At 50.2% G+C, this 25182-nt stretch overlaps 1 protein-coding gene across 1 annotated transcript; it reads left to right on the forward strand.

The window, feature by feature from the left end:
* Nucleotides 1–16784: 16784 nt before the first annotated feature.
* Nucleotides 16785–23403, forward strand: LOC131571584 (serine/threonine-protein kinase PAK 1-like; the record flags this gene model as incomplete). The annotated part of the gene is made up of 5 exons (XM_058824363.1): nt 16785–16891; nt 17554–17671; nt 18371–18470; nt 18871–19067; nt 23278–23403. Coding segments are annotated over 5 exons (648 nt in total), but the record flags the coding sequence as incomplete, so codon positions are not given.
* Between the last annotated feature and the right edge of the window lie 1779 nt (nt 23404–25182).

A 25182-nucleotide genomic window follows, 5' to 3' on the forward strand; every position in this document is an offset into this window, starting at 1 on the left:
ATGAACATAGCACTTTCTAACTTTGACTAGTTAGAGAGTCTTTGTCGGTGATTTTCAGTTTTAACAATGCAGGGAGCTTTTGTTTTCCCTGACAGAAGCACAGTTGCTGCCAAGGGAAGCACACCCAAAGACCAGTAGTGACCCAGCCTTCCCTTTGCTTCCCTTTTCCTTCCCTCACTGCTACACAGTGCTCTCATACCACGACCTCAGTGGTGCCTCACCCGAGCATTTAGAGCTGCCTCCACGCCATTCTAGGTGAAGTGCAGGTGCTCACAATTCTGAGGTTTTCCTAGCTTCTTGGGAGAAGGTGTTTGCTTCATCTGGACTTCTTGGCGTTTCATCAGAGGAGCCAGGAACAGGCAAATTTCATCTCCACTGTGAGCTCCTCATTCTGCTTGTTCCCATGGAGCTTAAATGCCAACCTGAGCTCATCGTTCCTCTGGTACCCATAGACCATCACAACCCTTCCCTGGCCTCTCCAGAGAGGAGCAGCTGCACATCTTAAGAGCAGCACTTGCCAGCCCGCAGCCCATCAGGGAGGGAAAGAGCTTCTGCCCTTGCTTTCCAAGCAGCTCCTGGTTAATGACCCTTTCAAGTGTTTTCCTGCAGTGCTCTATCATGGGTAGATCTCAAGTGAGAAGCAGGTAGAAAGTGTCAAGTTGCCTAGGAAGGGGGACCTTGAAAACAGACAGATTCTCTGCCTCATTTTCCTGTCCTCGCTGCAGATTTGGAGGGTGTTCTGGATATTTTATAGACAGACTCTCTGTAGGGGTACAAGGGCACGGTGAAAGATATTGCCTAACAAGTGGTCAGTGTTAGGTGCACTCTCCTCTTTCTTTGAATGAAGCCAAACTGGGACTCTGATAGGACATTGCAGATGTTTAAGACTGTCTGCCCTGCAAATCAAGCCGTGCCATTGAAATGAGCTCTGTGTGCCCAACAACAGCTGCAGCTGAAGAATATGACCTCACCCTCAAGGCTGTTTATAGAATAAACTCACAGTACAAGTTTAGCATGCATGTCTATAGATCTGGGCTCTTCCTGGGTGAATCCGTTTTCTGTGGTCTTTTGTGATGAGAAACCAAATGTAGCCAAATCCCAAAGCTGCTGGGAAGAAACACAATGCTGTGATTCTAGGGTGTTTGTGTGTGTGTGTGTCTCTGTGCGTGTCTATATCAGATTTCCGGTCCATGCTTTAATCTATGTACATGTCAATTTGGATAAATATTTTTAAGAGGAAGAACTCACTCCTTCAATCCTCTGGGAAGTTTGAATACATTTCTGGAACGGAGGTTGCTGTGTGCTTCCTGTGATGTTTGATCCAAGGCAGCACTAGAGCTCTGCGTCCCAGAGACACATTTTGGAGCCTGACCAATGTGTTTGGATTCTTGCAGCCAGGCCAGACACTTCAAGCCCCCAGCACTCCAGCTGCCAGCGCAGTTTCTGCAGCATGGACAGCCACAGCTGGCTGTGGAATACTCCTGGGAAAGAGGAATTGCCACCGCCAGTTCTGGACATGGTGCTTGAGACACTGGAGGAGATGTTTTCTCCCTCTGCTTGGGCAACTGCATTGGGCAGGGAAGAAAGGGGCTGGACTGAGAACTTGTGAATGTTGTTGCATGGCTGAGAAGGAAAAGCTTCTTGAGTTCAGCTGTGAATGGACAAGGAAGTATTTGCCTGGTAAAGCATGACTTCTTAAAGAAGAGGGAATGAAAATGTCATCCATGAGTAAGGATGGAAAGGTGTGAGCCTGTGTTGGCCAAGTTTGGGTGCTCCTTTTCCTGGGAAGAACCCCTGATGCAGGAGCATTTGTGGTGAGGAAGTGGAAGCTTTGTAGGTTCTAAGAGGCTTTGTTTGATGGGAAAGAAGAGAAGAGTGTTTGGAGAAGTGGCACTGAAGGCCCCGTGTCCCATGCAGGGAGGGGCATGCCAGCGGTGCCTCTGTTGCAGCAGCAGATGTGGGCTGTGCCTCTTTTGGGTGGGAAAGCCAAGGCAAAGCAAGGGCTGGGCTGCTGCTGCTGCTGCTGCTGCTGTGTGAGCCCTGCCGTGCGTGTGGGCGCTCCCAGAGCTGTGGCTGGGGCTGGGCTGCAGCTGCAGCTTTCTTGTCCTCTCAGTAAGCTGCTGCCTGCAGTCCAGTTTCCATCTGGGAAATCCTCAGCTGGGCAAACTGGCCAGTCTTGCTGTCCATGTTGCAGAGCTCTTTCCCCTTGCTCTTGGGCATCTCTGTGGGAAGAGATGTGTGCTGCAGCCTGGATGAGACTTCTGTGCTCAGGGCTGTGGAGGAAGGAGCACATCCCTTTGCCAGGAGCTGGCAGGACTCCTGCTTAGCAACCATTCCATGTGTTCAGTGTCACCCCCATGTTCAACACTGTCAGCTCTGACAGCTTTTGGACTGTGTTTGAGAAGTCAATTTTTCTGACTGTTGAAGGGCTTTGGGTCCCAGAGTTGTTGTTAGGAAGAAGGGATTAAGTGTGTGAGCCATGGAGTTGTTGGACCAGGTGTTTTGTGTAAGTGGTGAGAAGGGTTTCTTCCTTTCTGTTTCTCTTTCAAGGGCAATATTATTGTTGCCCCTGAGTCTTCAGGAGAGGAGCCTGTGGGCAGAGCTGCAGCAGAGGGAGCTTTGCCTGGCACCGAGAGCCGCAGGAACAATTCCCAGGAGCCCGAGGAGCTTGGTAGTGACAGAGCCCCCACTGGTTTAGAGAGGGGTGAGATGGCTGCTCTGAGCCTGCCTCTGGCAGTGAGGGAGATGAGAAGGGTTGAGTTCCTGTCTGCAGGCTTGGTGCTTCCTGGTGCCTTGAGTTCAAATCCTGCACGGGCACAACCTGCCTGAGCCCTGCCCTCCACGCTTCTCCAGAGGCTCTGACACTGAGTCCTCTGCTGGGGCAAGAGAGCAGGGAATAAACCTGACCTTGTGGCAGTTGTGTCACCAAGCCAGGTGTCCCAGTTTTGTGCTGATGTCCGTGGATAAGTTTGCTGCAGGATGTCAGTGCTCTGGAGGCAACCCGGAGTGACTCTTGAAGCAAGAGAGGAAAAGCCCAGCAAAAGGTCAGTGTAGAAGTCTGAGCTTTTTGTCTCCAAGCATTAAATCCATGTAGTGCCAGTCTGCCGATAGCTGTAGTGAGATACATTAAAAATACAAGCAGCAGAAGCTCTGAGGCAAGGAAATCATTAGTCACAGATCCAGGAGCTCAAGGAAAATCTGAAATCACCCCTTAAAGTTAGTGAGAACTAAAGGAGAGAGAGAGCACTTTGGGTCTGCATCCTTGAGCAAAGCTGGTGCTGCCTGCAGTCCTGTTAGGGAGCTCTTTCCTTCACAGCTGTGAGAAACAGAATTCACTGCTTAGAATTATAAAATGTATAATACTAATAGGATAAAAAAAGACAATATTTGCAGCACTGTGGTGCTCGGGGCTAACACCCAAACAACACCTGGTGCTAAGTGACAGTGTTAGCTTTATGGTGTTACATTGCTGAGAGGCAAGTATATTCATGTGTTTCATGAATTTTTCAAGCATTTTTGGGAATTTTCTGATGTTTTGGGAACTCCTTAGTTTGATTGCTTTGCACTCAGTTTTACTGCATGACATCCTTTGCACCAGGTCAATATATATTTTTTCTGCTTGTGTGTCCTGATGTTTCACACCCTCTGATAAGGCTTTAGTAGGTTCTCCCTAAATTTCACATGGTATTCTCTAATTGTCCTCTGGTGCTCTGGTTTGTGTCAGGGTTATTTTATCACTTGGACAGGTTGGTCAGTGGACAGCCTTACACTGATTTTAGTTACACACAAGCCTTTTTTCCAGTTATGTTTTGCTAGGGTCTATAACACAATACATTCATCACACAATTGTTTCCATAAGTGATGCATAGATATTATATTCATTATGCTACTGTTTCTATGAGCAACACAGTGCTGATAGATTCTATTATATTACAAGCAGCTACAAGAGTTCTAACTGATGCTATTTCTAAATACTTATAATCACTAACAATGCCCATAAGCTAATACATAAATGCCTAAGCCAAAATTACCCGGTCATTTGTCACGGAGCTGTTCATCCCAGAGCTGGCGGTTGTTTTGGAGGAGCTGTGGCTCACTGCAGAGGGCAGGTTGTAGATGGCAGGGAATGGTGCTAGTTGATAACTCAGCTCCCAGCACCTTCAGCTTCAGCCATTTCAGTGAGGACTGAGGTGTCTCTGTCAGCACAGAGAAAGAACCAGGCTGGGCTTCTTTGTGGCAGCTGGGTCTGTCTGTGTTTCAAGCTCTCATGGGGGCCTTGGCCCTGCGAAAGTATCCCAATACATTGAGGGCTTTCAGTGTATTGGGATACTTCAAAACTTCAGAAGTTATAAACTCTTGGAAGGAGTCTGGCTCTTTGAAGAGCAGGTTTCAAATTGCCAAGTGAGATTTTGCCTTTCGGCTCATCTTTTACAGACTTTGATAGAAGGACAGTTACTTCCAAGAGGACAAATGATGCAGAGAGGCCAATATTGACCCAGTGTTCCCTTTGCTTCCCAGACTTCCAGCTAATGTGCCTTGCCAGGAGGGCTGCCCTGCATGGGAAGAAGGACCAGAGGCAGAGCCTGTGAGCATCAGATGGGTGGAATCCCTTAGTGTACACACAGATTTATAGATTTCTACAATTCTCTTTCTATATCCATATAGTTGCATTTATAGATTTACAGAGGTGTGTTTATATGTGCATATATATACATCTATATAGTTAAATTGATCTCTATTGTTCTAGATGGGATAGAATTAGTTACATTTCTAGATTTTGAGATCTACATTTATACAGTTATTAGAGTTACATTTACATGCCTACATTTAGACACCTACATTTAGATGCTTAAATTTAGATGCTTAGATATAGATCTAGAAATATGCTGAGTTATTTAGTTAGAGGTATGTGGAAGTTTAGATGCATAGATTGAGCTGTGTAATCCTAGGCTGCATTTTTACCTCTTTCCCCCCTCGGCTGCCTTTTTCACCTCTTGCTTTTGCCCCTGTGCCCCCTGTGTCCCCTGTCCCTGTGCTGGGTCCAAGCTGGCGGCCGGTGCGGGCGGAGCAGCACTTCCAGCCCCGGCTGTCCCTGGAGCGGTGGGAGCTGCCGCTGGCCCCAGGCACTGTCCCCTGAGGAGCTGCTGAAGGACGGTGAGACAGAGGGGGCTGAGGGGGCTGAGGGGGCGGTGGCGCCGAAGGGATGCTGACCCTGAGCTGCTGCTGGGGCTGAGGGCTGTGGGGCAGCCGAGGGCCATGGTGGCACTGAGGGTACAGGGAAGTGGCATAGGCTGACAGACCAAAACTTCCCATGCATTTCTTCATCAATCTGCAGAAATGTTGGGTAAACAATTTGCTATTCCCTTTACTGATGCTTCTAGTATTGCGTGATCCTGTCCTGCCCGGTCAACGAGATGGCATTGGTTTAGGCATGGTGTTAGCCCTAGGGGTACTCAGCCCTTGCGGTTATGGCAAATGGATGTAACTCATGTAGAAGAATTTGGTCAGGAAAAATTTGTACATGTTTGCATTGATACCTATGCTTGTGTTTTATAGGGTACTCTCTTAACCGGTGAGACGTCATGTTGAGAAACATTTGTACAATTGCTTTCCTATATTAGGTATCCCCTTAGCAATTAAGACTGACAATAGTCCTGCTTCGTGTTCCTTAAGATTCAATTTTCTGTAATTTATGGGGTATTTGATGTTACACTGGTATTTCTCACAATCCTACTGGACAGGCAATTATTGAGCGTGCCCATCAGATGTTCAAGGATATGCTGCAAAAACAAAAAGTGGGAACTCCAGGGTTATCCCCTGAGGAAAAAACAGCTAAGGCCAATTTTGTGCTTAATTAGCTCAGAACAACAGGAGATAGGGAAGATGCACCTATTCTTGTGCATCATGCCCTCACAGATAATCCAAGGGAGGAATTGCCTGACGGCATTCAGGTCATGTTCACAAGTCCAGGAACAGGGGTGTGGCAAGGACCAGCTACAGTCAAATGAAGAGGAAGAAGTTCTATGTGCTTGCTTACAGATAAAGGCGTTCGTTGGATTCCAGCCACGTGGACCTTCACTTCCCTCACAAGTTATAAATCAGATAGAAAATGCTTGATATCTGCATAGTTGTGCATGTAAGCCATGGCTTAAAGTTCATTGTATCAAGTGTAACTAAAAAACTTGGCGACAAGTTTGTCAAGAACATAATTGAGCAGTGGTCCGAGGGAAAAGTAAAAATTTCAGCCTATCAACCTAATATGCAATAACTGCTCTTACACACTTAACACTAGTACCCCGAGAATGGCATTAGCTAAATTTTTAAGGCATAACTCAAGAAGATATCAGAGTTTTCTCTAAGATGTATCTTTGATAGAAATATATAAGCAAAGATTGTTACTGCAATTGCAGTTTAGACTTGCTTTAATTGCTGTAGTAAATCAAATTGTGCTAGAGAGCAAGATAATAGCTACAGAATGTAGAGTAAGAATAGCAATAGCACAAACACATCTAAAGCAGTTTGGGCAAAGCGCAGGTGTGATGGACCACAAGGGCGACAATGGCACCAGTCTGGAAAATATTAACCATGTTGCTTAGTGGAGTGATTAAGGAAACGCAGGGGGTATACAAAATAGAGCAGCGAGCTAACGTGAGGGTTACATAGGTTAAAAGAACAAGGCAAGAATCTCTCTGCCTATCACTAGCTCCACCTTCGGATCCATTTGGCACCTGTTTAATTGGCATTCCTTCAGACTCAATGGAAGAATTGGGAAATTGGACCAGAGCTCAAATTTATGGCAACTTAAGTAAGGCCTGTTCAAATTGGTGCACTAATCAAAATGGGATGATCACAGAAATTTGGTGTGAAAAACAAAGCATCTCTAGAAATCCGTTAGGAATTCAGGCATTTACAATCGTTCAAGGTTTAAATACTACAAGTCAGTGACCACAGGAATTGGATATTTTGGGATCAGTGCCAGGAAATTACTGTTTGTTCTATGATTACCACCAGGTTAAAGAGCTGATTATGGAGAAATCAGAAAACCTCGGCGATGACGGCACTTGGATATTTCCTGTTTCTTCCTAGTATTACAATACCATGGCATACTGAGCCAATTGGACATGGTTGTATCCCTAAAACCAAAATCTGCAAGGATGTCACCTCCTGGAGTTTTTCTCATTTGTGGAGATAAAGCTTAGCCTGAGACTCCTGAGAAAGCATGAGGAGGACTGTGCTATTTTGGGAAACTGACACTGTTTGCCCCTAGCATTCAACAGATGCTTGACATCAGGCACAAATTCCAATGTTCAAAACGTACTGTGCATCTATTAGGTTCAGACTGTAAGGATAATGTAGAATTGTAGAATATGCCTTTGGTTCTACTGGCATCACTTTTTACACCAGGAGTAGCTTCATCACAGGCCCTTACACAATTCAAACGATTGGCTTGTTGGACAAACAAACAAATTAACATTACATCTGCCATACTGAATGAGCTTACCACTGATGTAGGTAGCATACACCATGCTGTATTACAGGATAGGGCTGCAATAGTGTTTTTGTTGCTAGCACAGAGAGATGGGTGTGAAGATTTTGAAGGGATGTGTTGCATGAATCTCTCTGAGCACTCTGAATCTATGGACAAGCAAGTGTCATTGCTTAAGGAGAACATGATAAAAGATGACAGTTGTTTAGAATTCTTTTGATGAGTGGCTAAAATCCTGGGGAATAAGAGGCTGGCTCAAGGACTTAGTATGCTTTGGTATTAGGTATTCTTGGCTATGTAATGAATAAATAATTTTACGTATTATAGGCTTTGTATTTCATTCTTTTTTCAGTTCTACTAATAGTGCCTTGCTTACTACGGTGTGTGCAAAAGGAAATTGACCGTGCTTTTAAATCAGTCTGGCTTCTGCAAAAACAAAAGCGGGGAACTGTTGAAGATATTTTGCAGGTGGAGGAGTTTTTGCAAGACAACGGCCGTATTCAGCCGATGCAGAATCCAGCCTGCTTGTAATAATGGACACTGAACACGTTCAGTGGGGTCGATATATCCTTGAAGAAGATGAAAGAAAAAGAGTCATCAGGACTCAGCAAGTTTGTCAGCAAGCTTGAGAAAGTGAGCCATGGGTGGGCCATACAACCCCAGCAAGATGCGTGAAAACTTAGATAATCCAAGCAGCATTCTATTTTAGATGTGTGAACAGCTAGGATTAACCAATCATGTATTAGCTAGAGACGTGTGGACAGTAGAGATTTATTATAGATAGTCTTTTTAGGAATAATAAATTTTGCTTCACTGGATCATATTGGTTATGGTGTGATGCCCATGAACCTCCGCACCCCGCACTTACGGGTGGATTCGTGTTGCCCAGAAAATGTACACATTTGGGGAAGTGCCCTTGGAAGAGAGGGGCTTAATTGCCAAGGAAACTGCTTCCCCAGGAGCCCCCAAAGAGACAGGTGCAAGTGTCTCCATTTGACTTCCTGTGTTTCCTTCAGTCCTTGCACTTGGCTGAGAGGCAGGGGAAGGATGTGAAGAGCAGCTTTGGCATCTACCTAAGCATGCAGAGACCAAGCCAAGCACCTGTGGCAGGGTTTGTTGCCCACCTTTAAGCACAGGTCTGAGCCGGATCCTGTTTGTCCAGCTGAGTGCCCCAAAGCTCTCTTGGGGAGCTGTGAATTCAAAGGCCTGATGCACACATTCATGCCACCTCCCCTATCTGGTGAGTTTTAACTCTTGGCAAGATGTGTTTGCACCGTGCTTGCTGGAAGCTGCTCTGCTCCAGAGCCACCAGGGAGCTGGGCTGTGCTGGCCTGGCACTGTGGAGAGTCCTCCCCTGAGCACTTGGCTGGGCTTGGTGTGTCCCAGGATGTCTTAGACACTTGGGGCAATGGATTTGTTCCAATCAGAGGCATTTGGGGCAGTGTTGGTGCAGCCCACTTGGCAGCGTGTCCAAGGGCCCTTGCTGACACGGCGCAGCATGGTTACCATGGAACGGAATGGAACAGGGCCCTTTGTGACACGTGGTGAAGTGGCTGCTGGCGGTGACGAAGCAACGCCACAGTGCTCGGTGCACTAGACAGGACAGGACGTGCCAGAGCTGTGCTGTGAGGAGCCCCACACAGCCGGCTCTTTCGTCACTGACCCACAGCGATTCCAAGGCGTTTTTCCTGCAGCTGGCCTTGCAGCCAGACTGCGGGACTTGCTACCTCCGAGCATTTCCCAGGCATCTGTCTCAAAGGTGTCCTCGAGGCCAAAAAGCAGGATGGCAGGCCGAGTGCTCATGCTCTTCAGCCTGCTTCGGGGGAAGAAAAAGAAAGGGTCTGCAGCCTCCCCAGCGCAGCAGCCTGCAGAGCCGGAGAAGTTGCAGCCAGTGCAGGACGGTGAGTGGCAGAGCTGGGCCGCAAGACTGGTGCCTGCGGCCGGCCTGGCCCCATCCCATCCCTGCCCCTATGGATGTCCCCACAGACAGGACGTAAGAGGGGCTGGGGCTGCCCCTGCTGGCCGTGCTCCGTCCCCTGGGCACCCAGGGGCTGTCCCTGCCTGGGCCGTGCAGGGCTGTGCCGTGTTCTCTGGCCTTTCCCGCAGCCCCTCAGCTCTGGCTGCACTCGCTCTTTGCCAGATGCGGGCAAGGATGGGACACTGGAGCAGGACCCCACTCACGGCTGCTTCCACAGACCAGTGCAGGTACCTGCGGCCATCCCGACCTGGGCTGGGCCTGCTGGCACTGTTCGGCCCAGCGCCGCTCTTGGAGCAGGCCACGGAATGTCCCTCTCTTCCTGCCCTTCCTTCTGTTGCAGATACTGCGGAGGTTCCTGGGCCTTGGGCGCAGAAACACCAGCGCCGCAACAACTGAGGGCACGGCTGAGCTGCAGGCAGAGGCTGATGTCACTTCAGCCTCCCCAGAGCGTGCAGCAGACTCTGTCAGGGCAGTGGCTGAGGGCAGGCCAGAGGCTGTCATGGCCCTGCAGGGTCTGCACTTGAGCAAGCACAGTGCCAGTGCCCTGTCGGTTGTGTCCAGGCACCTGCTGAGCGAGTGCGGAGACAGGCTGCACCCAGAGCTCAGAGGCCACATGGAGCTCAGCAAGGAGCCCTCGCTGGTGAGAAGGGGCAGTGGCTGATATCTACTTGGAACATGAGGTGGTAGAACAGGAAGGCCATCTTGCAATGGTGCCTGCTGTATCTGAAGTGAAATAGGCACCTTTGTGGCTAGCGAGCTGCGTGGGCAAGAAGGATGGCAGGCTGGCGGCCTTGAGCAGCTGAAGATGCGGCAGCGTGTGGCCAGGGGGCCAAGAAGGCCAAGGGCTTGGTGGCTGTGCCAGCAGCAGTGGGGCAGCAGGAGCAGGGCAGTGAGCGTGGCCCTGTGCTGGGCAGCGCTGCGGCCACAGCTGGGGTGCTGTGTGCACTTGTGGGCCCTGGGGAGCAGAAAGTGATGGAGGGGCTGCAGCGTGTGCACAGAAGGACAGGGGAGCTGGGCAAGGGGGTGCAGCACAAGGCCAGGGAGAAGGTGCCGAGGGAGCTTTAGCCTGGACAGTGGGGGGGCTCATGAGGCACCTTCAGGCGGACTTCCATAGATTACTGCCTTAGATCCATAGATCCAAAGCTCAGCACAAGGGCTGTTTCCCTTCCAGACATCCCCTCACTGCATCCAAGTGCTTTAGACACTGGTGTGAGTAACACTTTCTTATTTTGTTTATTTGTTGGTTTGATAGAAAGAAAACCCTTGTGCAATTTCTCCTTCTCCAGGGAGCAAGGGAGCTTTGTCTCAATCTTTCCTGCCCTTTTACAGCACTGGCAGAAATTCTGCTAGAATTTTAGTTTTCAAAGAGGCAGTTCTGGATAATGCAGTATTTATGCACAGGAACACATAGTTTGGGGCAGGGATGTTTGTGCAGAACAAGCTGTTCTGGTGCCCGACCAGCCAGTAGGGCTTGCTTATCATTTTCAAGTAAACGGCTCCCGTGTTTTTCGGCAGCCCAGGGAATCAGTGTGTTTTGTGTTTGGGACTTGATCAGGAAATCAATGCACTTGCATTCCAGCTGGCCCTCAGAGATTAGAGAAGGTGGGAGGGGCTGGGCTGCATTTCTGATTCCAGCCACTTTAGCACCATCAGTGTGGTCAAGTGCAAGAGAAGAACTTGCCCGAGCACAGATGCACAAAGAGTGCTGTTCCCTGTGCAGCGCTCTGGGTCTGATTGCATTCCATAAGGACCCACATGCTCCAGAGACCCCAAGAGTGTGGGTTACCGAAGCAACAGGAGAGCAAGTTCAGGATGGCTTCTGATTGGGGCACTGCTACCAAGTGATGATGTGTGTAGCGACAGAAAGAACATTATTGATCCCGGGTGACCCCCAGGTGGCGAAAAATGTGCTTTGACTCTGTGGTTTAGAAGTTTAAACAAATTCTTTATTAAGCTATGTTATATTACACTAGTACTATGTTAAAACTATACTATGGAAATACTATACTAAAAAGATACTAAAGCAAAACTAGTGACTGTCTCCACACAGTCTTTTATCTAATTAGCTAATCAATCCAAACAACTGTCACTAAAATGCAATAACAAATCACTTACAGTAAACAATCGCTATAACACATTCTTCATGGACTAAACAACAAGAACAGCAAGTAGAGATAATAATTGTTTTCTCTTCTTCTCTAAGTTTCTCACTACACTTCCTTAAAAAAAAGCCTAGGAGAGAGAATTATATCTCTCTCCATTCAAAGAATGTAAATCCCACAGTACAGTAAAGAGAGATTATAAAAGTGAGATCTGTCTATCTATCTATCTATTTGAATCTTCCTGGCTCTGCTCCAAAGCAGTGGAAGATGCAATGCTCACCTAAATGCATCCCTTCAGGAGAGACAAACAGGACATGGTAGAAGCAGAGGGAGGCCCTCACCAGACCCTTGAGAAATGCCCCAACTTCCCTGTCAGCTGCCTGAGAGGCTCTTGCAGCTTCAGTCCCAGTTGGCCCCTGATTGTAGAGCCAGGGTCACTTTGGAATCTGTGCCTCCCCTCAAACAGAGAATGACCCAGCAGAGCAGCAGCACAGTGCTTTGGGAACGTGTGAGCCCAGCAGTCTTGGAGTCTTGGCCCACAAAGGTCATATGGGAAGCTGAAACCCATCTTCTCTTGCTTTCTGTGCAGGTGCTTCTTGAGAGAGAGCAGGAGCTGACTGCTTCATCAGAGATGCCATGCCAGACTCAGGGACAGCTGTTCCCAGCCCGAGAGCAGGAAGAGCAGCTTGGGCAGCAGGTGGAAGAGCCACAGGAGAAAGGCCAGGTAAGCCTGACTGGCCAGGGCACAGAGGGAAGGGCAGGAAGAAGGGCATAAACCACAGCTCTTGGGGCTGAGGAGGCCAGGAATCCCACAGGCACTGGAAGCACAGAGCCTTGGAATCTGCAGAGATCAGCCCTGGGACAGGAGGGTTACAGTGGAAGCAGATGTGGGTAGGGAAGCAGAAAGAAGTTGCTGAATCCATGTGATTTTGAGGCAAAAAGAGGGAAAAGTTGAGCCTGATGACAGCTTCCAGTCACTTGCTCTGCATTTGTGTGCACAGAACATCAAGGTAGAACCACAAGCAGAGCTGCCCGAATCTCAGAGTGACATGGCAGTGAAGAGGAGGAATGAAGACATCCAAGAAGAGAAGAATCTCCCTATGCAGAGGGACAGTCAACAAAAACAGGTGAATGAAAGAATGGCAGCCGCTCCACTCAGGAAAGAGAGTCCTTTCCGTTGTTGTTTACAGAACATGGACAAACAGGTGCCGGCACAACTGCAGGAAACTGAGGCTAGGATCAAGGCAAGGAAGAAGAGGCCAGACGAAAAAATTGAAATCATCAAAGAGAAAATTAATCGCCTCCTTCAGGAGTAAAAGGATTTAGAAAAGCAAGTGAAATAGCAATAGGCACTGCAGTCACCCAAGGGGTGGTTTCTGCCCTCCTTGCCTTTGCAGTGCAGAGCAGCAGGGGGGTGGGGTGTTGCCTCTGAGTGCCATCCTGATGAGGCCTCTGTCAGAGCTGCTCTCAAGGACACTTCCTGCTCTGCTGAATCGCAGCTGATGCTCTAGACAGTGGCATTACTCCCTTGGCCATTTAGCCAGCAGTCATCCCAATGAACTCCTGCTGGCTTCTTCCAGGTGACCTTGTTTCTTGAGGTGTTTTTGCAGGTGAACACGGTCACTCACATAGATTTGGAATACAGGCTACAAGCTGTCTGTAACCCTTGTGAATCTGCTCCTGTCCTTTACTTTCCTCCCAGTCGATGACTCCTGGCTGACGGGGACAAGCTGTAGTCTCTGACTGCTTTGTTCTGTTTGACTTGAGGTGGAAGGTTCGCAATCCTACCTGGCAGCCTGCAGCGAGTTCCAGCAAGTGATGGGCAACCAAGAGCCCCGAGGCTGGCATGAGGCCCAGGAACTGTACCATCCAGAGATGCTGCAGGATAAGCACGTCCCGAGGAAGGTGCAGTAAAAGAGAATTTCATGGCAGGAGGTAGAACATTAGAATGAGGAGCTGCAAATGTATCTGCAGACCTAGGAGGGGGAAAGGAGTCTTTGAGAGGAAGTGGAGCGGTCGTTGCTGCAGTCATCCTTTAGAACAAGAAAGTGGCTATGAACATGAGTAAAATCAGTCTTTGGTTTTGACCATTTGGTTTCACAAGTGGACATCCAAAGCAATCCAGTTGAAGAGCTCTGCATGTGGCAGACAGCAGCTTCCTAAGGGCTTGCATTTCAAATGGCAATCTCTCTTGCATTTCAGGGCAATCTCTGCCACACCTTCCTGACATCAACTCATTTCTTCTCTCAGATCTACACCAACTCTGACACTGAAGCTGCTGCAGCAATGCCGCCCCAAGGAGCCTTTGCTCCCCAGCCAAAGACGTGGAGCCTGAGCACTTGGTTCACCTCCCATGCTGACCCAGCTGCTGCTCTGCAACAGGAGATGGCGGGTGACTCCCTGGAGCAACACAGTACGTCTGCTGTCTTTCTTATCTGAGGGACAGTGTATTGTGTGCACATGTCAGCACAGCTGTACCAAAGGGCTCTCCTCACTTCAGGGTCACAGAAGTGCTGGCATTGCTCCAAGGCAGCAAGAGAGAGCTCTGGGTGTTCCTGCTGCCTCAGAGGGCAGCTTAGACTGACTGGAGTTTGCCTGGGCTTCCCTCTCTGCCAAAGGCAGAAGCAGGAATTGTTCCTGCATCAGCAGAAGGCTGTGACTGCTTGACTTCTAGCCACTGGTAGAAGCCCTGCTGAGATCAGTCTCTAAAAGAACAAATCAAGCCCTTTGTGATTCTGCAGCACAACCCAATGAATCTGCTTCTTGCCTGTTACAGCTGCCAGTGCTGTGCTCTCAGATAAGACCTGGTAGAGTTGAGAAGAGAGCCCAGGGGATTCTGTGTCTACCATCACCTGTTGGGACAAAAAGGGCACTGATCCACACCTCGATGGGGCTGATCTCAAAGCCCATCCTGTTGTGTCCTGAATGGGGGCAAAAGCTTGTACCGGGCTCAGGCTCACTCTGGCTTCTTCCCATCAGTGCCTGTCAGTGCTCATGCTTGGCCTTTGCCAGCCTGGTTGTGCTCGCTGCCCCGGCCCTGAGGGCTGCAGGGACTGCAGAGGCTGGAGCCTTCCTTAGCTGGGAGGGTCCCGCTGCTGCCCGGCTGCTGCAGCGCGGAGCTGCCTGAGGCAGCAGCCCCTTCTCTGGGCCGGCTTCTGCCTCGCACGGCCTGGACTCACAAGAGGGTCAGCATCTCCTCTGGGCAGCTCTCTGTGTCACAGGGGTGCCTGAGGAGCACTGCTGTCCCTCTGTGCCCGTGCCCGCCGTGCGGAGTTGGGTAGATGGGGAGGTGTGCGGTGCCGAGAGGGCGAGTGCAATGGGAGCGACTGATCCGCGCTGTCAGGGTGAAGAGAAGCGGCGTGGTTCTTCACGCGGGGCACGGGCAAGGGCGTCTTTGAGCTCAGCCTGCTCATAAAGGGTGAGGGTCCTGATGCTGAAAGCCCCGTCACGATTGGTTCTGGCATGAGCTGCTCTGGTTTACAACTGGGAAGGCATTCTATTGGCAAACTGCTGCAAGGTGGAAAAGATGGGAACACTTGGCAATATTCCTCCTGTTCTGAACTTGACATCTGTTCAGAGGAATTGATTCGGGATGTGCAGGTGCATTTAATCTTAGCAAGTGGGAAACCTTTTCTAAATCTCGCAGTGTTTATTCCCAACCAAACAAAGGCACTCTTAGTTCCAGCTCTCCTCAATGTTTCTAGAGGACAAACTTACTTGCTTTGGTATGTATTCTCTTCTGGTCTCAGTGTAGTCTGAATCCATCTCCCTGTGCTTCCCTGTGTGTCTGCTGCCAAGAGGTCTCTCACTTCAAAGGATGCAAGAAATCAGTCTCTGTGCCAGCCAGACTTGTGCTGTGGACGTGCTGTTCTTTTCTTGTTGTTCCAGTTCCTGTTCCTGTTGTTGTTAGCCACCTCAGAGCTGGCTAACAAAGGGAGGGCTCAGAGCCCCAGACAGTGGGGCTGCCATTTGTATCTCTGAGAAGGTGGGATCTCTGCTTTAAAGTGAACATCTTGCATTTTGTTTCCCTCAGGCAGAATGGTGAAGACGGAAAATCCTATCATCAAATACATTGAACTGGAAAGTATTGGCAGTGGGTGAGTCCAAGCAATGCTAATTTTACAAAACTATGCATCAGGTGTTTTGCTGGTGGAATAGGTATCAAGCGTGAAGTCAGACAAGCTGCAAATGTGTTCAGGCACTGGGCTTAGATTGTCAATGCTGATCAGAATTTCTAATTGTGCTCAGAAGGCATTGTCCAGAACATCTCCATGCTTCCAGAGTCCTGCAGCTTTTAGGCATTTACAGCAGAGATCTCCTGTGTGGGCTGGCTTTCAGTGCAAGATCTAAATGGCTTCTCCTTTCTCTGCTTCTCTTTTGTTTCTAGGAGTTTTGGAGATGTTTTTAAAGCACTCGACACTGCCACAGGAGGAGAGGTAAATGTCAACAGCCCCTGCAGACTCTGCTGCTCTTGAGGGGCTTTCCCCACAGCTCTCCTCTGGTGTGAGCTGTGGCTGGAGCTTGGCTAGAGCCGTGCTGAAAAGGAACAAGAAGCACAGACCTGTGCCAGCCTGCAAAATACATTTGGCACTTTGTCCTCCTCAGCTGCCGGAAGGAAGGCACGCAGGGCAGCGCTTCCTTTCAGACAAGGACGCGCTCACTCGCTCTCCATTGCTAAAACAAAGGTGGTGCCTTAGAGCACCTCCCTGCTCTTTGGGGCTACAGCTTCAGAGTCCTGAATTCTTGATTCTGGCTGCCAGCAAATCCATCGGAAAGTTACTGGTAGTTCCTTAGCCACCTGCAGTGCTGCACTTGGCAATTGCACATAGGGAGAGATCTGCAAGTGCCCTAAAAGCCCTAAGCCCTGCCCATTGCCCAAGATGGATCCACAGAGTATTAAGGCATGGATTACTTCTTCTGAATCCTAGAAAGAGCAGCAGAGAGTGTGGTCAGAGGTTTGTGGGTGATAGTTGAGACACAACTGTTACCAAGTGGACAAGGCAAAATGTCAGCGGCCCCACATGTTCTGTAACTGGCTCCCAAGGGAGCAGAGAAATGGGCTGTTGGAATGTCATTTCCTAATTACTGCAGTGCCTAATCACAAGGCAGTTTGGCACAGCTCAGCTGTATCATTGCAAAATCACTCGCTTCATGTGCGTTGTTGTCTCCTGCCACCAACTGCTCAAGTTACTGATTTTCAATGTCATTTTAGGTGGCCATAAAGAAAATAAATCTTCAAGGACCGAGAAGGATGGAACGAAGCATTAATGAAATCCAAATCATGAAGAGGTACAGGAGTCCCAATGTTGTGAACTTTTTAGACAGGTGAGTGGTTCTGGTCTTATCCCATGTGTGCATTTACATACAGCAAACATAAGAGGTTAAAAACCCACTTTGGTCAGTGGCAGATAGTAAAGCTGTTAATTTTTATTTATTCATATCTCTCTACTCATCTCCAATGGATGAGAAGAGAGTGCATCCCTTCTGCATGAGTCTTCCCTGGCACACCTAGTTTGAAAATTATTCCAAAATTATTCAAAATCTGGATCAGCTGTATCTTCCTTAGTCATCAGCCTCGAAGTTTACTGCCTCCACATAGTTTTGGGATTGATTTTTTCAAGTTTCTGAAGTGCTGATGAACTGTCCTAAAATGGATTTCCCTTGGATTGTTGCCACTCTTTGCCATTGCTGGGCATGCCAGGAAGACTAGGTGCTTATTTCCAGAAACACCATGCCTGACAGGTTTTTTATCTGGGCTGTTTCTAAACTGCATTTTTCACTCACTAGCCATCTAAGACATCTCCTTTTTCACAGCTGTGCTTATCTCCTTGAGACTGCACAGATTGCAAACAATGCACAGCCAAGAGGGAATATCTATTGCTATGATTCTGTCCTTGTCACAAAGGCGTTTGGAAGTAAGAAACCTGGAGGCAAAAATCAACGTAGCCATGCATGCTCATCTCCACGGCCTTCTTTCCTTCTTTCAGCTACCTTGTGGGTGAGGAACTCTGGCTGGTGCTGGAGTACATGGACGGAGGCACCCTGAACGATATCCTCAGCACGACCGCTCTGTATGAAGATGAGGCAGCAGCCATCAGTCGGGAGGTCAGCAATCCCATCTGTGTTTCCAAGGGCTTGGGCAGGATCGTCTGGGAAACAGGGGCTCAGACCTGCAGTGATTTCCTGTGCCAAGCTTTGGTTCTGTGTTGCTGGTGTGCTATGGGCAAGAAAAAGCATCTCAAGTGAAAGGCCTGCCAGTGCTCCTGCACTCCCTGTACTCAGTGCCAGTACTCTTCTCTCCTGCTGTTGTATTCTCGCTCTGGCTCATGTATTTGTATTTGCTGTTCTCCACCTTGCCTCTCTAAATGTTTGCCTGGAGTCTGTCTTCACTGCATTCCTTGCCTGTGAAAGCAAAGGTGCTGGTGGCAGGATTTGAAATGATCAGCAAAGAAAAAAGAGAGAGACTCGTTTCTCTCAGGCCTCAGCATACAAGGACAGGAGTGCAGCCAAAAGGCTCTTTGCTTCTGAGCACATGCACTGCAGCAGCAGTCATCCTGGCTGGTTTGCAGGGCACAGTTTATAACAGCAGGTGCTGTTGCTCTTTCAGAAGCTGACATGCCTTTCCTCAGAAAGGTCCTGCTCTTCAAGTGCTGGAGCAGCAAGCTCTTCCTCTCAGTGGCACTGTGTTCTGCCATTACTGCCCATTCCCCTGCAGAGGGAATCTTTTAGATTCTTTGTTGCCTTTCTTGTGGGATGAAATCACATCACTCATTTTGGCCCTCCTCTTTCTGTTTTCTCTCTCAGTGCCTGCAAGGACTGCATTTTCTTCACTCAAACCATGTGATCCATCGAGATGTGAAGAGTGACAACATCCTTCTCAGAACCGATGGTTCTGTCAAGCTGGGTCAGTGTATTCTTGGTCAGGAGCAGCATTCCAGGGATGTGGGTGTGGGGCTGCTTGGAGTGACAGCCAGCTCCCCTAAATGGGGCTGGTGGCAGCGCAGGGACACCCGCTGTGAGCTGAGGGCACAGTTGCAACGTGCACAGAGGTAGGACAAGGAACAAGCAGTCAAGAGTGGCCTTGCTCTGTGTGTGTCCCTTCCAGAGGGAGGGAGTTACAAGTCTAAAGCTTCCAAAGAACAAAAGACACTACTGGCGACAGTGTAAAAAATGGGGGGAGTTTAAAAGTCGCCAATGCCAGGAGATTCAACAGCACATTTTCCAACTTCTACTGGGCAATTCTTTGGCTTGCTTTCCTAATTGCACAGAATTCAAATAGAAACAGAGTTTTGCTTTCTCCTCAGGTGATTTTGGCCTCTCTGCTCAGCTCAGCCCTGAGCAGAGCAGACGGTGCTCGGTAGTCGGGACTCCTTGGTGGCTGGCGCCAGAAGTGCTGACAAGTCAACCATATGGTCCCAAAGTGGACATATGGTCTTTTGGAATCGTGGGGATTGAAATGATCGAACAAGAACCTCCCTACTGGAACCAAAGTCCCATCACGGTAAGGAGCAAATACTCACTGATCCCACTGTCTTTCTCACCTGTCCCTTGTCCTGCGTGCCATCGGGCAAAAGCCCATTGCCATCTGCCTGAACTACTTCCACCAAGGTCCCCTCCTAAAAATGTGTCTGCAACACATCAGCATCTGCTGTAGTTTTGGTTTCAGCAGTGGGGGAACTCAAGCCTTACCACATGCAAACAAACTCCAAACAAACTCTCTTCTCAGGCAACACTTTCCTTTGGCTTTTAAGTGGTTCCAGTCCTTTGGCTGTGGAGATGGCCTTAATAGCAGAAAAGAAGCATCTGACAACTGCTGTTATCTTTCCAGAAATGAAGGAAGGCAACACAAACCCAACAAAGTTTCTAAAACTGTGGTCTTTAGAGATGAACCTAACTCCCTGTACAGTTTCTTCTCACTGGGAAACATGCCTGAAACCTGGGCATGAGAGTGTAAAGGCCACTGAGTCTCTTCTGCTTCCTGTACAGTGCTGCTGAAACACTCAGTCACTGTGTTTCTCTCCTAGCCAAAGGCACATTCTCTGTGTCACCAAGCCAGAGCCTGGTGATGCGGAGAGCCTGCCAAAACCTCCAATTTCTTTCCAGGCCCTTTCTGGCATGGGCCTATCATTAATGCATTGACTTGAGTAGCCAAATGAGCAGAGGGTGGCCATAGGGATGGCACCTCTCCTTCTTCTGACCATGACAATTTTTCTTTTGCTGCAAAATGGGAAGCTGCAATTTTCAGACTGCTGAGACAGAGCTGCAGGTGGCTCGTTTGTGCCCAAGCAGCAATTTTCATCCCAATACATTTGTGCAGGCATCTAAATGTGTCTCTGTTGAAGATGAGATTGCAAATGTTTATTTCCTTACCTGGGGATTAATTGATGGATTCCCTTTCTTTCCTTCCAATTACCATTGTTTTCAAAAAAAGCACAAAAGGTATGATGAGTTTTGTTCTTGGGCACGTGGGCTTAAAGGACCAACAAGCACTGCAGACATGCCTTTCATGTAGTAACCCTTGAAATTAGTTTGTATAGCACAGTCCCTCTTCCAAAAAGCCTCTCAAGCTGAATCCTTATGGAAGCAAATGTGCGTTTACTGATGTAGTTCCTATTAACTAGCACAGTCAATGAAATCAGCTGCCAAGGCAAGATCTGTGGGATGGTGGAAAAGCTGTGGCTGCATCGGGTTTGGGTTTTCTGGTTGGTAAAGGAAAATGATCTCTGGGTCTCTGCCAGGGCAGAAACTGCCACTGAAGAACAGAGGTTAAACAAAGGGAGGTGGGAGAGCACTTAGAGATGTGAAAGCAGCAAGTGGAGCCTGGTGTCTCCTTTTTCTCCAGGCTACACAACTGATAGCCACAGTAGGGACCCCACGGCTGCAGCAGCCCAACCGATTCTCGCCTTGCCTGCGTGACTTCCTGAGCTGCTGCCTGCAGACAGACGAGGAGCAGCGCTGGTCTGCCAGGGAGCTCCTGCAGGTAAAATGGGAAGGGGCTGCAGGTGAAACAGGTTCTGAGGCATGGGCTCCTCCTCCACTCAAGTCCAAGGCATCAGATGAGCCCCCTTCCTCCTCACCTCCATTCTTGGTGCTCTTCAAATGAAAATGATGAGGAATCCTAGACTGGGCTGGGCTGCCAGGGCCCTGTAAAGGTCCTCTGGTGAAAGTATCCTGCAATGAGCAGGGACATCTTCAAAGAGATCAGGTTTCTCAGAGCCCTTTCCCACTGGAGCCGGAATGGTTGCAGGGATGGGGCACCTGTAAGCTCTTGCGGGCAACCAGTGCCAGAGTCACACCATGCTCTGAGTAAACAAGTTATGATTAGATCCTGTTTGTGTTTAAAAATATTCACCCACATCCTATTGTAACTGGCCCTGTTAAAAAATATGTCCCTCACTTTCTTCAAAGCCACTCTGAAGTCTTGGAAAGTGGCAATAAAGTCTCCCTGGGGCCTGTTCTTCACAAAACTGAGTAACTCCACCTCTCTCTGCATTTCCTGAGTCAGAGAGCTCCTCTGGCTGTTTTGGTCGCCCTCTTTTGTCATTTGGTGGGGTGCTCAGTTTTATCTAATGGCAAAAGAATTGAAGTAGAGCAATGCAGGGTACAGAGACATGAAATGGTGGTGCAGGAACCCAAGGAAGCCAGTCCCAGCCTAGGGGTCAGAGATTTGGCTGTGGGCAAGAGGGGTCCTGGGGTGCTCACTGTGAGCCTCCTGGGGGCCCTGGTTTGTGCTCCCCAGCCCACCCTTAGAGGTTTCTGCTACGCAAACAGGGACAGCTGGGAGGGACTTGTACCCGCCCCATCTGCTGCCTGCCATGCTCAAGCAGACAGGAACTGTGCCAGGGTTAGTGCCAGGTTGTGTGGCAGAGAGGGAACTGCAGGGCCCAGTGCCACTGGGCTGGCCCTGCTGGGAAGGAAGGTGCCATCCAGCACACGAGGGGCAGGGCATGGAAAGGTAGCCACTGCTCTGTCTCCCTGTGGGAATCAGCACAGTGCCTGTCTTTCAAAGAGAGGGACCAGTGTGAGGCTTTAGAGATACCTGAAAAGAAGAAACTCCAAGGACAGAAAGCACCATTTCTAGAGCACTGGCAGGGCAAAAATCCTAGCAAGATGAAGACACCTGGATAAATGGATGAGTGGGATTCTGGGCCACATTTGCCTGTGATGGCTAAGTCTGGCGCATAAAGATGGAGGTCTAGATGGTCCCATTGGTCCTGTTCCTGCATCCTTCTATAAGACAGAGGAATCCTATGAAGCACTGAGCTTGTAAAGTCATGTTGTTGATTTGTTGATTTGTTTTTTTTTCCCTTTGGGCAGCATCCATTTGTAACATTTGCTGAGCCTGCGTCCAGCCTGGTGCCGCTGATTGTTTCAGTGAAGAAGAGGAGGGAGACAAGAATGTGACAATCACATCAGGACCATTTATTCGTCAACCACTTTAGAGTAGGATTGTAGGTTAGGATTAGGATTAGGATTAGGATTAGGATTAGCATTAGGATTAGGATTAAGATTAGGGTTAGGGTTAGAGTAGGATTGTCTAATAGGAGTGCAGAGTAGGATTGGAAATGAATACAGTTTCTGAAACCACAAGTCACCTTGAAGATTCCCTTCCTTCTCACTCTGCGAATACGCTCAAGAATTTCTTCTGAATTGTCTGTTGTTTCTTAAAGGTGGAAAGTGACACAATGTCTTTGACATGGTGTGAAAGTGGGGAAGAAGGATGTTCTTCATTCATCCTCTCCAGACCACACTGCCTTTGGAATCTGGCCCACTGGTCTGTTTTTGGCCAGCTTTGGTATTTCTATTTGAGGCAGAAAGGGCAATGGCATTTGAAGTCAAAACCAAAAGAAGAATGAGGCAGCCCAACACCCTGTGCAGATGCAGGCCTTCAGCTGTGACTGGAGAACATTGGGGCTCCTGCCACTTGGATTTGTATCCCGAAATGCAATAATCTCTTTGGCTGCAGGAGAGCCTTGCTCAACTGAGAAAGCAGAAAGATCAGAGAGGGTGCTCGGGAAGGTCTCCTGTGGTGCAGAGCTGTCAGCGCCTGTGAGGTGAGAGCGGGCCCAGCCTTGGCTGGGGTGGAGCCCCGGCAGAGCCCCGGCAGAGGCCGGAGCAGGCTGAGCCCCGGCAGAGGCAGGCTGGAAGGAGGCCCTTGGAGCTGCAAGAGGCAGCAGCCGGGCCCTGGGTGCCTGTTCCCGGCAGTGGGCGAATCCTCCGCTCTCAGAGCCCAGGTGGCAGCTGGCTGCTGCCGAGGGGAAGCGCAGCCGTGCTGGGCACAGCCCAGCCTGGAGGCATTGGCCGTCTGGAGTGTGCCCAGGAGCAGAGAAAGATCAAGGGCAGCCGAGGGTTGCTGGGCTGCCTGAAGATTCCTCCTCTTCTGCCGGCTGCCCTGCAACTCCTGGCAAAGGTCAGCAGTGTGTGCAGCACTCTGGGCACTGGGGCAGGGAGCCGGGCTGCTCGGCAGGCTGGAGCACAGGGCAGCCTCCTTCAGGCCCAGCTCTTGTGCCAGGGGAAGCGAGGCCAGCGTGAGGCCGGGACAGCTTGGCAGGGCACATCTGCAGGAGCCAGCGCCTCACGCAGCTCTGGGAGGAAGCGCCCGCAATCCTGCAGTTCTGCACTGAGCCCGAGCAAAGGGGTGAGATGCAGAGTGTTTGGCAGGAATATTCAGGCCCACCAGGCCAGCCTGCTTTGTGCTCTCTGGCCCACAGCAAGCGCTGTTCAATGCAGCTCACACCTCTATTGCAGGGCTGTTCTTCTTCTCAGTAATCATCGCTCAGCTGTCTCTCACTGACATATTGCTGGCTGAAGACCTGTCTCTTCCATATCCCCTATAAAAAGACCTTACCTTAGATTCTCAAATTTAGCATGCATGCATGCCTGTGTTAAAAACAACCCCCACAAATCTTTAGGAAAATCAAGACATTAAAGCAGATTTCATTTATCAAACCCACAGCAACTGCGTTGAAATGTGGGTGTATGAGCCTTTCTTCAAAATTTTCTTAAGAATATCTCTAGAGTAATTTTTGAGAGATAAGTATGCTGCCCCTAAAAAGTCCAGATTACTTGGCAAGGGGTAATTAGTCATCCATTAAGCATTCCAGCAGTTGCGTAGCATTTTCTTCTGATAACTGATCCCTGGATATTGCAACCAGCTTCTGATTTGTGTCTGCCCACTTCTTTTCCATGTTCTGAGCCAAGAGCAATAGTATCCTTGTGAGTGCATCTGAACACACTGGACACTGACACCTCATCCTATTGCCTATGTTCTCCCATGGAAGATTCCTTGCTCTTTTTTCTCTGCCACCAAAGGGGATCTGCAGTCCCTGCCGGGCACTGCTCGCTGTGGGTTGTCCAGGCAGAGGCGATGCTCTGGTGCACCTGGCGCAGGTGAGCCTCGGGCCCGGGCAGGGAGCGATGCTCCGAGCTGCCGCGGATCCGGCGGCGAAGCCGAGCGGTGCCGTGGCCTGGCTGGGAAGCCGAGCGGCGCCCGTGGCGCTGCCTCCCCGGGCAGGGCTGTGCTCTCAGCGCCGCCGGGGCTGCCGAGCAGCGCTTTCCACTCGCCTCCGCCTCCGGAGCCAGCCCCGCAGCCGCGCTCTCCCGAACCGCACTGACCCGCGCCCGTTCTCGGCCTGGCTGCAGGACTCCGTGATTCCGGGCTCTCTGGGTTCCCAGTCCGCCTGCAGGAGCCTCCGCTCCTGGACCCCCGCCCTGGGCTTTCTTCTCCTACGTCTTTCCCAGGCCCTGTCCACTCTACTCCGGACCTCCCCCCCTTCACAAGTTGTCCTCTGTCTCCTGGGTTCTCCCTCCTCTCTCGGGTTTTCCCCAGGCCTAAGCTACCCCTTGTCCCAAGCTCCCTCCTTTCCCTAGCTGTAGCCACTGCTTTTATTCGTCTCCCTGGATCTCCCCTTCTCCCGATTACTCCTCCCTCTTCCAGGACCTCCCCCCTCTCCCAGGGCTCTCTACTGTCTTGGAAGGCTACCCACCCTTTCCCAGGGACCTCATCCTCCCTGTCCCGTGATCTCCCCTACTCCCGGGCTCGACCCCCTCTCCTGGGATTTTCTCCTTCCTCCCAGCATCTCTCCCCTCTCCCGCTCACTCCTCCCTCTGCCAGGTCTCTCTCCCCTCTGCCGGGATGTCCGCCCGTTCCCGGAGCGCCCCATGCCCCCGGCCCCTCGCCGCCCGTCCCTCGCCGCCTCGGCCGGGCCGCTCCGGGGCCGCGCTCGGAGCGCAGCGGGGCCGGGCCGGGGCCGCCGGGGCCGCGTCAGCTCCGCCCCGCGGGAGGAGCCGCGACAGCGCCCCGGCAGCGGCCCCGCACAGTCGGAGCGGCCCCGGCTGCGCCCGGAGCTGGGCCTGGGAGGGGCTGCGGCCTGTGAGAGCTGCTCCGGGGTCGCTCCGGACACGAGGAGCTGCGACCTGTGCTCGCTTTGTACCCTCAAGGCTGCCGGATGCCTTGCACTAAAGCTGGACTGCCCGGGCTATTCCGGTCTCTTCTGGTCCTCAGCTGAGTATTGCTGGCCGCGGGTCTCTGTACGAATCACGAAAGGGACGGGACTGCTGAGGAACGCTCCTGGAGCTGTTTGTTTTCCAGCATCAGTCTCGTTACATGGTTGTTA

Source organism: Ammospiza caudacuta, chromosome Z (assembly GCF_027887145.1).
Source record: "Ammospiza caudacuta isolate bAmmCau1 chromosome Z, bAmmCau1.pri, whole genome shotgun sequence".
NCBI lineage: Eukaryota > Metazoa > Chordata > Aves > Passeriformes > Passerellidae > Ammospiza > Ammospiza caudacuta.